At 49.8% G+C, this 13,372-nt stretch overlaps 1 protein-coding gene across 1 annotated transcript; it reads right to left on the bottom strand.

Annotated features, from left to right (window-relative positions):
* Positions 1-366: 366 nt before the first annotated feature.
* Dnaaf8 (dynein axonemal assembly factor 8) lies at positions 367-13,345 on the bottom strand. Its single transcript, XM_042054909.1, is given in 10 exon segments — positions 367-792; positions 2,948-3,029; positions 3,259-3,382; positions 3,385-3,407; positions 4,949-5,090; positions 7,394-7,511; positions 7,818-8,285; positions 9,866-10,003; positions 11,354-11,513; positions 13,231-13,345. Coding segments are annotated over 9 exon segments (1,629 nt in total). The 5' UTR covers positions 11,462-11,513; positions 13,231-13,345.
* Positions 13,346-13,372: the final 27 nt, after the last annotated feature.

The raw sequence follows: 13,372 nt of genomic DNA, 5'->3' as shown, positions 1-13,372 counted from the left end.
ATCCAGACTAGCGAAGATCAGTCGTCACCTTCAAACCGGGATGACCTGGAGCCTATGTGTGCTGCTTTTTGTGTCCCTTGGGTAAAAAGACAAAGAAAGCAAAAATTTCACAGTTGTTTCCTTGTTTTTTTTTTTTCCAAAAAGTACATTAAATCGCATGAGTGTGGACATGGGTGTGTTAACTTAGGTACATGAAATACAAGAGATCCCAGGAACACACGAGGAGGGACTATTTACTTTATGGAAACTATAAATGCGTTTTAAATAGGGAACTGGAGATGTAAGCCCAGTGCTAGAGTAATTTGCTTACTTATGGCATGAGGGGCGCCTGGGATACAGCTTCCCACACCACCACAAACAAAAAGTTTAAATACGGCTAACTGGCTGGGTAGGGTCCAGAGTGAGCCGTCTCAGCCCCGAGGGCCCATGTCCATTAAAAACAGGCAGACTGTAGAGGGACCATGGAGGGGGCTGTTGTAGATAGAAATCTGCCACCCCCTTACATTCTTTTCTAGGTCCATTTACCTGAGTTGAGTGTAGCTGGCCCATAGCAGGTAGCAGCACCTTTCTGGCTGGCTGTGTCCCAAGAGGGCCCCCTAGATCCAGGGCATTCTGCTTCTCAGCCCAGAGTTTTATGTGTTTCTTCCTTCCAGTTTGTGATTCAGCTGTATCTTCTGGGGCCTGGGTCTTCTGGCCTCCATGACGGTCACTGGTAGACAGGTGGGATGGACCAGCCCCCTTCCGAAATGCTCTTAGCTGTTGGAGAAGCTGGCTCTTCCCAGTACAGTCCCTGTGACACAGGAAAACCAACCTAACGCCTGGTGTCTGAAGGCCAAACCTCCCAACACTGAGAAAGGAGGAGAGCCTTATGTAGTTTCAGCTCCCATTCCAAGGCAAGGGCTGGCTTCTTGCTGTCTGGCAGCCTCTGCAATTTGGTTAGGAAGCATGTGAGATGACAATCCCCGTGGATCTTTCCCTTAGCAATGGGCACTGTCCTGGCTAGTTTGTCAACTTGACACAAGCTAGAGTCACCTGAAAGGACGGAACTGCAATGAAGAAAATGCCTCGCTAAAATCTAGCTGGGGAGCTATGGGACAAAGGTCTGTACCCTGTCACTTGTATTTTAAATAAATGCTGATTGGCCAGTAGGCAGGCAGGAAGTAGAGGTGGGGCAAGGAGAATTCTGGGAAGAGAGAAGTTTCAGTCTGCAGTCGTGACCCAGATGCAGAGGATGCCTTGCTGAAAAAGGTGCCTCAACAAGCCACGTGGCTAACACAGACTATAATTATGGGCTAAAATAAATTATAAGAGTTAATAAAAAGCCTGAGATACTAGGCCAATCAGTTTATAATTAATGTAGACCTCTGTGTGATTTCTTTGGGACCTAATGACTATGGGAACCGGGCAGGACAGAAAACTCAGTCAACACTGGGGGTCATTTTCTTAGTGACTGATGGGGGAGGGCCCAGCCCATTGCAGGTGGTGCCATCCCTGGACTGGTGGTCCTAGGGTTTGTAAGAAAGCAGTCTGAGCAAGCTGTGAGGAACAAGCCAGTAAGCAGCCCACTTTCATGGCCTCTACATCAGTTCTGCGTGAGTTCCCTGCCCTCACTGCTTTGGTCATGGTTGGCAGCATTAGCCCCCAACTAAGCCAGGCATCGAGCCTTTGCCAGAAGCACTGCACGAACACAGAGACTCCCCACCCAATAGGAGAAGCAACAGAACAACGTTCTTAGGAAGGCTAAATCCGACAGAGGGAAAGGTCTGGGAAAGCATGTGGGCTGACACAGTGAGACTGGGACTGTCATGAGTCTGAGGCCAGACTAGCTACTGAGTGAGACTCTTGTCTTGAAGGGAAAAACAAGAACTATTGACAGACATCGTCCGCAGACGTATGGCTAATTTCCCATCTCCACAGAGGGAATATTTTTAACATCCAAATCCTGGGCCACCCCGTAGCAGCCATCGACAGCATTTCCCATGTTGGAGTCCTGTGAGTAGGAGCGTTTTCTCCCATATTCAAAGGAAGGCCTCAGGTCCTGAAGGGATGAGGTGATGAGCTGAAGGGCCCAGGTCTGCTGCCTGGAGCTGCAGCCTTCATAAGAGTGCCTAGGCCTGGTGCCTGGCAGTGAGCCAACTAGCGCCTCAAAGCAGGGCAAAGGGGCATCCCGGCCTTGACTCCCTTTCCTTGAATGAACAAGGCCTTGCCCAAGGGTGTTGTGGGAGGAGAAAAGAGAGTTCTATGGGGAGATGCAAAGGAAAAGTCAAGACTTTGTGTAGCTGCAGCTCTCCTGGGGTGCTGCTGTACCATAGGCTCTGGCAGGGGAAAACCTCCCAACACTTCCCACCCCCATCTTCCTGGGATTTCCCATTCTACACCTGAGCTCTGACATTCCCAGTGCTGTAGGCAGCTATGACTCCCATTTCTCATTCATCCTATGGTCACAGCTGGGGCCTCGGGCATGTCTCTGACAGGACACTGCTCTTTTTTGTTTTGTTTTTCGAGACAGGAATCTCTCTGTGTTAACAGTTCTGGCTGTCCTGGAATTCGTGTCATACTCAAGGATCTGCCTGCCTCTGCCTCCCAAGCCCTGGGGTTAAAGGCGTGTGGCCAACACCGCCCTGGCTGGACACTGCTCTTTAATCTACCAGCTCTTTTCACATCTGGCTAACAGCTGCCCTCCACTTTTTCTTTACCAGCACCAGGAGCAAGATCAAGCTGGGGAACTGTTTTCAGAGGCTGGGACCTAAGCTGCCCTGGAGTTGGAAGCTTGATGTCACTCATGATGCCTAGGTATAGTAGGCCGGGCCCACACAGGCTTCCCCTATGCCGGGTTATAAAGCACAATACCCACTCCCATCACACCAGATGCTGACCCCACATGTCTAGGGAGCCCAGGGCACAGGGAGGAGCTTCCCAATGGAGAGGGATAGACTATGGTTACCGTCCATTCCCAGGAGGATACCCCCTGTCCTGGGCCTGCTGTCTCCATGCCTTCCTCTTCACTGTCAGAGGAGCTATGTTCAGAGCTGGAAGTAGAAGAAATGGGTTCTCAGGATGTGCCTCAGCCACCTTGCCAGGGCCTGCCTCTCACCTAAGGACCTCCCTGGGAATCCAAGAGTGACAGCCAGCCAAAGCTAGGGGCCACTGGGCTTCCTGCCATTTCTGAAGGGAAGGTACAATGTGCTCAACCCAGATGAGCTTTGCCTTTTGTCCCTCCTTCCCTCCTGCAGGCACAGTTCTTAGCATATTCTGTACCTCTCCTGGGACTGGTGCTCTTGTGGTTCGGATGGCTCCGTCTGACGACAGGGTCAATGAAGATGGTGGGAGGGCTCTGTCTTCAGCCTCCTACTCTCTGCCAGCTTCTGCGCTGGCTCAGTTTGAAGCCAGGCTCTGCTAAAGCACTTCTGCAATGGGAGGGGTAAGGTGGCCCTTCTATGTGATTCCTGCCACCTGCTGAGGCAGGGTCTAATCACTGTGCTCACAGCAGCTACTGAAGGTGTGTTTCTGTGGTGTGCTGGTGGGCACTTGGAACCCATCTGGTTCTGTAAAGCCACCACTACCCCCACAGAACTGGGCAAGTCTGATATGCTGTGTATCAGCCTCAGCTGGTGGGCAGGCCTGTTGAAGTGTTCAGGAGGCTGAGGCAGGATAGAAAGTTCAAGGCCAGCCTTTAGCAAGACTTTATACATGTACTTTTTGTGTATGAGTGTTTTGCCTGCGTGCATGTTTATCTACTGGTATGACTGGTGTTCATGGAGGCCAGAGAGGGCATCCGATCCCCTGGAACCGGAGTTGCAGACAGTTGTGAATCACTGTGTGAGTGCTGGCAATCAAACCTGTGTCCTCTGGAAGAACAACCAATGCTCCTAACCACTGAGGCATCTCTCCAGACTCTTAGCAAGACTTTAAAGACAAAAAGTAAAGCCGGGCGGTGGTGGCGCACGCCTTTAATCCCAGCACTCGGGAGGCAGAGGCAGGCGGATCTCTGTGAGTTCGAGACCAGCCTGGACTACAAGAGCTAGTTCCAGGACAGGCTCCAAAGCCACAGAGAAACCCTGTCTCGAAAAAACCAAAAAAAAAAAAAAAAAAAAAAAAAAGTAAAAAGATGACTTGGGATGCCACACAGTGGCAGAACATGTGCCTAGCATGTGTGTGGCTCTGAGTTCAGTCCTCATATGATAAATAAACCCTCAGTCTGTTCCACTCCGTTGGGAACCACTTAGCACAAGCTAATTCACTCAAATAGATACATAAAATGAAACCGTTTTCATCCCATTAGCCACATTTCCAGTGCTTGGGAGTTGTGTGGAGCTGGTGGCTTCCACACTGGAAAGCACAGGCTCTGTCCCTTTGGCTAGCCAGGCAGAACCCATGACAACTTCAGGGGAAAAAGTCCCCAGACTCCTGAAAACGGTAAAAGAAGCAGTCTGGGAAAGGCAGAATGTTGTGCCTCAGGTGACCCCATCTCCAGCTTCACTCTGTCCCAGTTTGCTTCCCTGCTTGTCCAGGACAGGTGGCTGCCCACAGCCCTTCCATCTTCCTACCCAAGCCAAACTACAAAAGTCCAGGGAAAGGTTCCCATTGGCCTGGCTGGGTTCAAAGCTAGACTAATCAATCTGGTCAGAGGAGCAGGGTAATGTGATAATTCTGCTATTTCCAGGGAAGTCATGTCAGTGCTAAGAGAAAGTACCTATTGTGTTAGGGAATGAGACAGCTTTGGGGCTCAATACACAGCTCCGCCACTGATGACCTGGGAGAGGCATGGCAATCTGAACCTTAGTTTCCCCATCAGTAAAAATAAAGATATTGGAGCATTTGCCTAAATGAGTCCTTATTCAAAGAGAAAGTACGCGCCAAGTGCCCCACCGGTAGGCCCAAATGATACTGCCTAGAGGCAGGCTGGTTCTAAAGCAATGGCTGTGGGTGTGGCTGGTGGGAGTCCCACCTGCTTCTGGCTTCCGGTTCTTCAGTGCCTTGGGGGTTGTCAGCAGATACCTTCTGGGTAGGATTGCAGACTCTGGACTGAGTGGCACACAGGAGGGCCAGCTGCTCCAGCAGTATGTCCTGAGAGAGTCCAGTGGTGTGCCCTGGGGGTAGCCAGGAGAGGAGGTTGCTTAGCTCAGGTCTGAAATGTGCCCCCACCTCAGATCTCTCTGAGGCTTCAGCTCCTCTTGGCAAAGTCAGGGGATTGTCACATCAAGAGAGGCTGCTACACTTGAGCCTTGTGACATAGATGTTTGTACTTTCCAAAAAGTAGCAAACAGGCCTATACAGAAGTGTGTGTGTGTGTGTGTGTGTGTGTGTGCGCGCGCGCGCGCGCGCGCGTGCGCCTGCTATCAAGCATTCTGTCACTGAACTACAACCCAGCAACCGCATTCATCTCTTTACACCTTTCTATGAATAGACTTTATTCACTGAGCTGAGTGCACTCTCTGATGAGCTTGATTTTTAGCTAAAGCAGAACCCCTATTGAATAGGAGCTGTTTCCAAGTTTTCAAAGGTTCTTTTTTTTTCTTGAGACAGGGTTTTACTGTGTACCCTTGACTGCCCTGGAACTCACTCTGTAGACCAAGCTGGCCTTGAACTCACAGAGATCCACTTACCTCTGCCTCCCGAGTGTTGGGATACAGACATGTGCCACCACCACCAGGCAAGTTTTTGTTGTCTTACAGTGCACAGCAGAACATCCTGGGGTATGTGTTTAAACAAGAGATTTCCCAAATAGAATAGATTCTCCAGTGGAAGTGGAAATCTCACCACTTGGAAGGTAGAAGAAAGATCAGGAGTTCAAGGCCAGTTTCAGCTACATAAAGAGTTTTGAGCCACCTTGGACTACATGTCTCAACAAAATAAAACTAAACAAAAAGGAACAGCTTCATCCAAGAGCCATGAGCATTTAAAAAAGAGACTAGGTCCTGCCGTAGCACCCTCCAGAGAGGTACTCATGATACATTTCTGCCAACCTTGCAGAGGACCCACTCTACCACACCCGGAAGCTCTGCTGAAGCAGAAATGCTGTCACATGCTCATTAGTGGCATCACTTTGAAGTTTGAAGCAGGAGAATTGCCAAGAGTTCCAGGCCAGTACAGACTACGATGTAAGACCTTGTCTCAAAACAAAAGTCAAGGTGATGCACACCTTTAATATCAGCACTCAGGAGGCAGACACAGGCAGATACAAGTTCAACATATCTGGCCAACATATCATGTTCCAAGTTCCAGGTCAACCAGGGCTAAACAGTAAGACCCCATCTCAAAAACAAAACAGAGGTAGGGCTAGAGAGAGCTAGATTAGTGATTAAGAGCACTTGCTGCTCTTGCAGAGGACCTGGGTTCAATTCCCAGCACCCACACAGTGGCTCACAACTGTAATTCCAGTTTCAGGGGATCTGCTGCCCTTTCCTGGGGCATGCACAGATGACCATGTGGTAGTATATACATGCCTACAGGCAAAACAATTATATAGAAGAAAAAAATAAACTTAAAAAACCTTGCTTCAAACATCCCAGTGGCTGTCAGTCTAGTGGAGTCTCTGGTCTGGCACTGGACATGGACACCCAGGCCCTGTCCTTGCTCCCCAGCTCAGATGTGCATCCACCTGCGCTTGGGGCCTGCATGAGTGGAGAGAATGTGTGGAGCCTTTTACAGAGCTGCTCATAAATCGGGCGGAGGTGACACATGCCTTTAATCCTAGCACTCAGGAGGTAGAGGCAGGTGGATCTCTGACTTTGAGACCAGTCCAGGCTATAGAGAGAGTTCCAGGACAGCCAGGGCTATACAGAGAAAACCTGCTCCTGTCTCAAAAAACAAACAAAGCGGGGCTGGAGAGGTGGCTCAGAGGTTAAGAGCATTGCCTGCTCTTCCAAAGGTCCTGAGTTCAATTCCCAGCAACCACATGGTGGCTCACAACCATCTGTAATGAGGTCTGGTGCCCTCTTCTGGCCAGCAGGCATACACACAGACAGAATATTGTATACATAATAAATAAATAAATATTTTAAAAAAACAAACAAAGCTGTTCATAGCAAGGCCATGAGCACAGTGAGAGTACAATGCTTTCAAATAGAATGAGGGATGAATAAGTGTTTTAGCTGCCTGAAAGGGAGCAAGAGACAGGTTCTGCTTTCCTGCAGAAGAGGAAGAGGAAAACGAAGGAAGCTGGAGGAAGAAAAAGGGTGGACCACAGGGCAGGTAAATTTGAAGGCCTGAACATGCCTGGCTGAGCAGCAGCTGTATGTATTATGAAAGAAGTCTTTTGTAAGACTGGGCAGTGAGTGTGCTGAGGACAGTAAGGGGTGAGAGCCTTGCCCATTCCCTACCCCCGCCACTGAGTGGCTTGGAAGGAGATACTTATGGGGATTCACTCGGACTTCTGTGGTGAAGGTCAGACCTTGGTTTTGGCAGCGGTCAGCTAACCACCACGCAGTTCTGGGAGCATTGTCACCCTGGCTGTCTTTTCGCCCTGGCAGACTCTGAAGGATGTAATCCAAATCCCAGCCTTCAAGTTGCTGAAATGATAAAGCTCGTGATTACAAGGCTGCAGCAAGGTTCTGCAGTAGGAACCCTCACTTTACAACAGCTGCAGCCAGCAGAGTATCATGAGTCATCCATCGTAGTGAGTGTAGTCATTATCACTAGTTCTCACTGAGGGTGAGTTCCGTGCCAGCCTTTCCACATACTTGCTGGCCAGTGGACCTGAGATTTGGGCCTAAGGTCTTAGAGGACAGCTGGTCCCAGCTTCAACAGTATGGCAGGGCTGTGGCCATGTTGCGGGGGTCTGGCCTGAAGGCAGGCCAGGCAGTGGACACACCCACCTGGAGTGAGAGCACTGGACACCCTTCCCGAGACTGCTCCGAGGATACTTCTAGCCAGGGTCCTGAGTCTGCAGCCTGGCCGTGGTCACCACAGGCTGCGTTCTTGGAAGCCTGGGTCACTTTCTGAAGGATATCCTTCTCTATCATCCTCCTCCTCTCCCTGCGGAGTGTTCTGCACTCGTCAGTATCAGAGGGCTCTGTCTTCAGCTCTCCTTCCAAAGGAAAAGTGGCTTCTTCTCCCTGGGAAGTCCATGGGGGACTCTGGGATCCTTTGTGGCTAGACAGGCTTCTAAGGTTGCCTTCCAGCCAGGGTGGGTCCTCCTCCACCTCCAGAAGAATAGGGCTGATCTCGACACAGCTCTGGCAAGACCAGCCAGGGCTTCTTCTTTCCTGAGGGGCCAAGTCCTTCTGTCTTACCATCTGTCCACTTCTAGGTTCTATGGCTAATCTCCCAGGAACCAGAAGTGGCTAGAGAAAAAAAGCCATCATTGGTGAGTACCCGCAAAGACATACTTTACAAACACGCGCACACACGCAGGCACACACACAGGGTATACATGATATGGTGGAGGTCAGAGGGTAGCCAAGAATCAGTTCTTTCCATCCACTATGTGGGCCCTGGGCATGGAACTCAGAGTGTCAGGCTGAGCAGCAAGTGCCTTTGCCCATCAAGGCACCTCATGGGCTCCATTTTGAGCCCTTTTAGTTCAACAACTTGTCATGTCATGGACGTTGCCACTATTTCCCAAACGATTCCAGCCCATTGCCCCTCTCCCAAGAGTTGGTTGTCCTTACAGAAAAGAAGAAATCAGTTCATGAAAATCATGTCACCTAAACTGACCAGAGTCCTAGTTGTCTTTTAGATTTTCCTGGGGAGGATGAGGGGTGCTATTTTATATTAGCGTCTATGAGTGTTTTGGTGGAGGTGGGTAGGTCAGGTGGTCTTCTTCAGCACACCCAGTTTGCCTCAATGATGCTAGGAAGAACTGAGCAGAGGGCAGTTATCCAGAGCTGAGGGGCTCCTGGAGCTCAGTCTGGCCTGTAGAGATGTTTGGCCTGCCAGTGTTTTCACTGGAAAGTATGTCAGTCACAGCCACATCAGAAGAGTTAAGAGGTCTGACAGGCTTGGGTAGCTAAGGATAAAAGCTGCAGATGGGGATCTATTGGGATAGCAATTCATTCACATTATCAAGCCACTGATGGAGTTTTGGTTTATTTATGATTTTATAAGTATGTATGCATGATTATGTGCACCATGTGTGTGCAGGAGTCCACAGAGGCCAAAAGTGGGGCTGGAAACAGAGATATAGTTGGTTGTGAGCTACCATGCAGGTGCTGGAAACCAAACCTGGGTCTTCTGTAAGAGCAACAAGCTCTCTTAATTACTGAGTCTTCCTCTCCAGCCTCTGTCTTGAACTTTTGATGCTCTTGCCTCACCTTCCATGTAGCTCAGATTACATGCTTATACCATCATATCTGGAGTAATCATTGAGTTTAGGTAGAGGCCTTGGTCTCTCGCAGGGCCAAGAGAGGGGAGGGAGGGAGGGAAGTATGGGCAGTTCCACAGACTGCAAGCCCAAGCCTGTGCTGGTTCCCACTCCTCCCCTGATTTCCTACTAGAGTAGCCAGCATTGAGCACTACTGTAACGACACTCAGACACCTCCCTTAGGCTTCCTGCTGGAGCACTTAGTCATTGTACATTCAGCAAGCTTGAGTAGCTATGAATTAGTTTGGTTAGGGAGAGATATTTGATTTGAGACAGGCAGCTGTGACAATGGCCAGACAGTACAGAGTGTCTTGGAAGAAAACAAAAAGGGCAGCAGGCAGCAAAAATCAAATAGAAACCCCAATGTACTTACAGTGTTGGGAGCGGCCATGCTTATGTGTTGAACACCCAAGTGTTCCCTTGGGGGGGAAGAGGCAAAAACCAGTGGTTTTAAGCATTTAGACCTACACTGTTGGTGGAATCCTTGCGAGATTTGCAATCACCAAACCCATGACTCCTCCAGGGTACTTAGCAGGTCCCCCAAGCCTATGTCCCACAGACCTCAGGTGAAGAACTCCTTCCTACAGCAATCCAGATCCCAGACTCAAGAGGATCTTCAGCCAGCTCCTCAGCCAGGTCTGGAATCAGGACAGGCTGGTTTCGCTGAAAGATGAAGGGTTCTTCTTCCTCACAGTCAGACTGCAGACAGACAAGGGTGGGTTCAGAGGAGAAGGCAGCCATGCTTTACCCAACCACCCCAGGAGCATCTGGAAGATCAGTTCTCTGCAAAGGGCCATGTCCTGTGTTGCTTTCTGCAGCCCAACCCCAAAAGAGGCTCAGCAGCACCCACCTCATATTGGTGAGATGTGAGCTTCCCGGATGCATGATTAATAAAATCTCAGAGAAAGAAATTGGGGTTCAATCTTAAGGTCCAAAAAGCAAAATAGCCAGTCACTGGCTTTTACCTCAACCTCAGTCCAAAATGGTGATCCTGCCTAAATGTTGATCCTGCCTTCAGGAATCTCAGAATGAGACTGTCTGAGTGCTGTCTCCTCCTGTTTTATAATCCTCTCTAGGGCTAGGATTAAAGGCACGCACAGCCCGGTTTCTATGGCAACTAGTGTGGCTACTGGGATTAAAGGTGTGTGTTACCACTGCCTGGTCTGTAAGGCTGACCGGCGGGGCTGTTTTATACTCTGATCTTCAGGCAAGTTTTATTTATTAAGACACAAATGAAATATCATTACACTTCCCTTTTCACAGGCTCAAGATCTTGCATTAATGCTGGCAGTGAGTACTGGTAGTGAAGGGGTAGCTAAAGGGGAGGCCAGCTCACTTTCATACTGACTTATCATTTAACACAAGGGCTTTGGTTAGCTCTCTCTAACCAGAGAGGAGAGAGGCTGACCCTGGCCTGCCACCTTACAGGGACTTCTTCACAAAGCAATGGCAGCACTAGGGCACCGAGGTATTGTCATCTTCTACTTCTTTTGCCACACCATGCACTGGATAATGCCCAAGTTTTAGCTCAGTTCAACTTTGCAAATGCCCAGGTTGGGCACAATCAGCTGTCTTGCTTCAGAACCCTGGTTCTTCACTCTATGCCAACCTGAGTGCCAAGTCTCTAACCAGTGGACCACCTGTATAAATGACTACTGGTACTGTCAGTGACCCCAAACCACTTCAAGTAGCAGAATCTCTCCAGGACCATATCATTGTGTCCTGAAAAGGTTATTACTCAGAGGTTGGCACTGGCCCTGACCTGACCCAAGAGTTGAGAGCAACAAGTTGCAAAGACCTGAACTTTGGTGTTGAGCCCACCTGGGGGGTCAGGACCACTGCAAGGGAGGATACTGAACACCAATACCTATACTCAAGAGTTCTGGAAAACCCAGAAAGAATCCTAAAGGATGTAGGTACCCAGAAATAAACTCAGGAATTGATGAGTAAAATAAACCCTCTAGATCAGAGGGGTCTGTAGAGAGGAGTGCCTAAAGCTGTCCTTGCCCCGGCTGGACAGCTGATATCCGGGAAGAAGCTCTTGCTCACCAGGGAGGAGTCTGAATCCAGAGATGGCAGCTGGTCTTTGGCAGCCTCAAGGATGGCATCCCAGGGAGAAACTGGCCAGGACACCACGTCTTTGTCTTTGGATGTCATGGGGACCCAGGCTCAAACAATCATCTCATTATATATCATCATCAGAGGAGCCCTGTGGAGCACACGGGGTGAGGCGGCAGCATCTAGGTGTCCAAGGGCAAACTAGCATGGGCAGCCTTTCCAAAGCCCTGATCATGTTGAAAACACACCTGCAGATTTCCATTTTCCACCAGTTTTTGGTTCTGCAAGCTAATGTTACCGGGTAACAGGGCTGTATGTGTGGGTGTGTGCAGTGATGAGTGCACAGGAGCACACAGTGTTTGTACACGTAGGTATGTGATGCTTACTGATAGGTGTGTGTGAAAGCAGAGGTGCATATACTGATAAAATGATATGTAGATATACATGACATGGACATATATATTATATATCATTTATGTAAATATATATATATATTTGTGGTGGTTTGAAAGAAAATGGTCCCTATAGGGTGAGTGGCACTATTAGGAGGTGTGACTTTGCTGGAGTAGGTGGTGACCTTGTTGAGAGTAAGTATGTCACTGGGGGATTGGGCTTTGAGGTCTCCTATGCTCAAGCTACACCCAGTGAGAGTGCACTTCCTGTTGCCTGTGGATCTCTCAGATGTAGAATTCTCAGCTCCTTCTCCAGCACCATATCTGCCTGCATGTCACCATTTCCCGCCATGATGACAATGGACTAAACCTCTGAAACTGTAAGTCACTCCAATTAAATGTTTTCCTTTATAAGAGTTGCTGTGGTCATGGTGTCTCTTCACAGCAATAGAAACCATATTTCAGACAGACAGACACATGCATATGTATGTATGTATGTCCTACAGAGGATATGGAGAGGTTGATAAGTAGCAGAGAGGTTGAATCACAGTTAAGGTCTGGGGATGAGTCTCTTTGGTGTAGAGCCATTTGCAGGCATATATAATGGACAGGACATGAATCCAATCCCCAGCACTGAGAAAGGGGTTTAGGGATTGGAGAGACAACCCAGCAGTTAAGAGGGTCCTCTTCAGCTCTTGGAGAGGACCGGAATTCGGTTCACCAAATCACAACTACTTGTAACTTCAACCCTTGGGAGATCCTATGTCTCTGGTGTCCACTGGTATCCGCATTCGAGTACACATCCCAACCTTCACACACATACATATAATTAAAAATAAAATAAATCTTTAAAAGTTAGGGGTTTAAGATCCATTATCCAGAAGATTTTGCTAGTCATACTCAAATGAGTCGTTGGCTCAACGCCACCCTTTGTATCTCACCCTAAAAAAAATTTCCTCGGCCCTCAGTGGACAAAGGGACTTTAGAATTGTGGGGGGAAGGCCTAGCGGACCAGGCTGATCAGCTAGCGGTGCCGAATCAGGGCGGCAGCAGGGAGTGAGTGGGGTCTTTAAGCCTCTGAATTTTGTAGGCAAGCACAGAGCGTGGCGGTCCTGTACTGAGAGCCGCAGGGTGGGACGCTTTTGGTATACCCCACCAGCGGATGTCCCATAGCAGGGGCTCTGGTAGTGGGGCACCCAAGACTGATCGACCTTTAGGTGCACAAAGCGGTGGCCGGGTTGAAAGAAAGGTAGACCACGGAGGAAAGAGCATGGCCTAGCTTAGAGGACCAAGGAGCTCACGGTTTCTCCTAGAAACCGGTTGGCTCCGCCCCGCCCCGCCCCGCCTCGTGCCAGGCGTCGTTGCCTAGGGGACAGGGAGGCGGCAGCAGGACAACCGTGCTCGTGCTAAAGCAGAGGGGAGGGTCGCACTGCCGGCCACCCGCAGCCGGGACCAACCCCGGGTACCGCCAATCGCCTCGGGTCGCTCCGCTCGTCCACTTGCCCTGTCCCAGGCTGCACAAGGCCACCGACCGCGGCCTGGCGACCCGCCCCTGGCAGAGAGAGCAGCAGCTCTTCTTCTCCGGGCGCCGCCCTCCTCTCCGCCTCAGGAGCGGCTC

Source organism: Arvicola amphibius, chromosome 4 (assembly GCF_903992535.2).
Source record: "Arvicola amphibius chromosome 4, mArvAmp1.2, whole genome shotgun sequence".
Taxonomy (NCBI): domain Eukaryota; kingdom Metazoa; phylum Chordata; class Mammalia; order Rodentia; family Cricetidae; genus Arvicola; species Arvicola amphibius.
The sequence above is the reverse complement of the archived record's forward strand: the minus strand, read 5'-3'. Positions and strand labels throughout refer to the sequence as shown.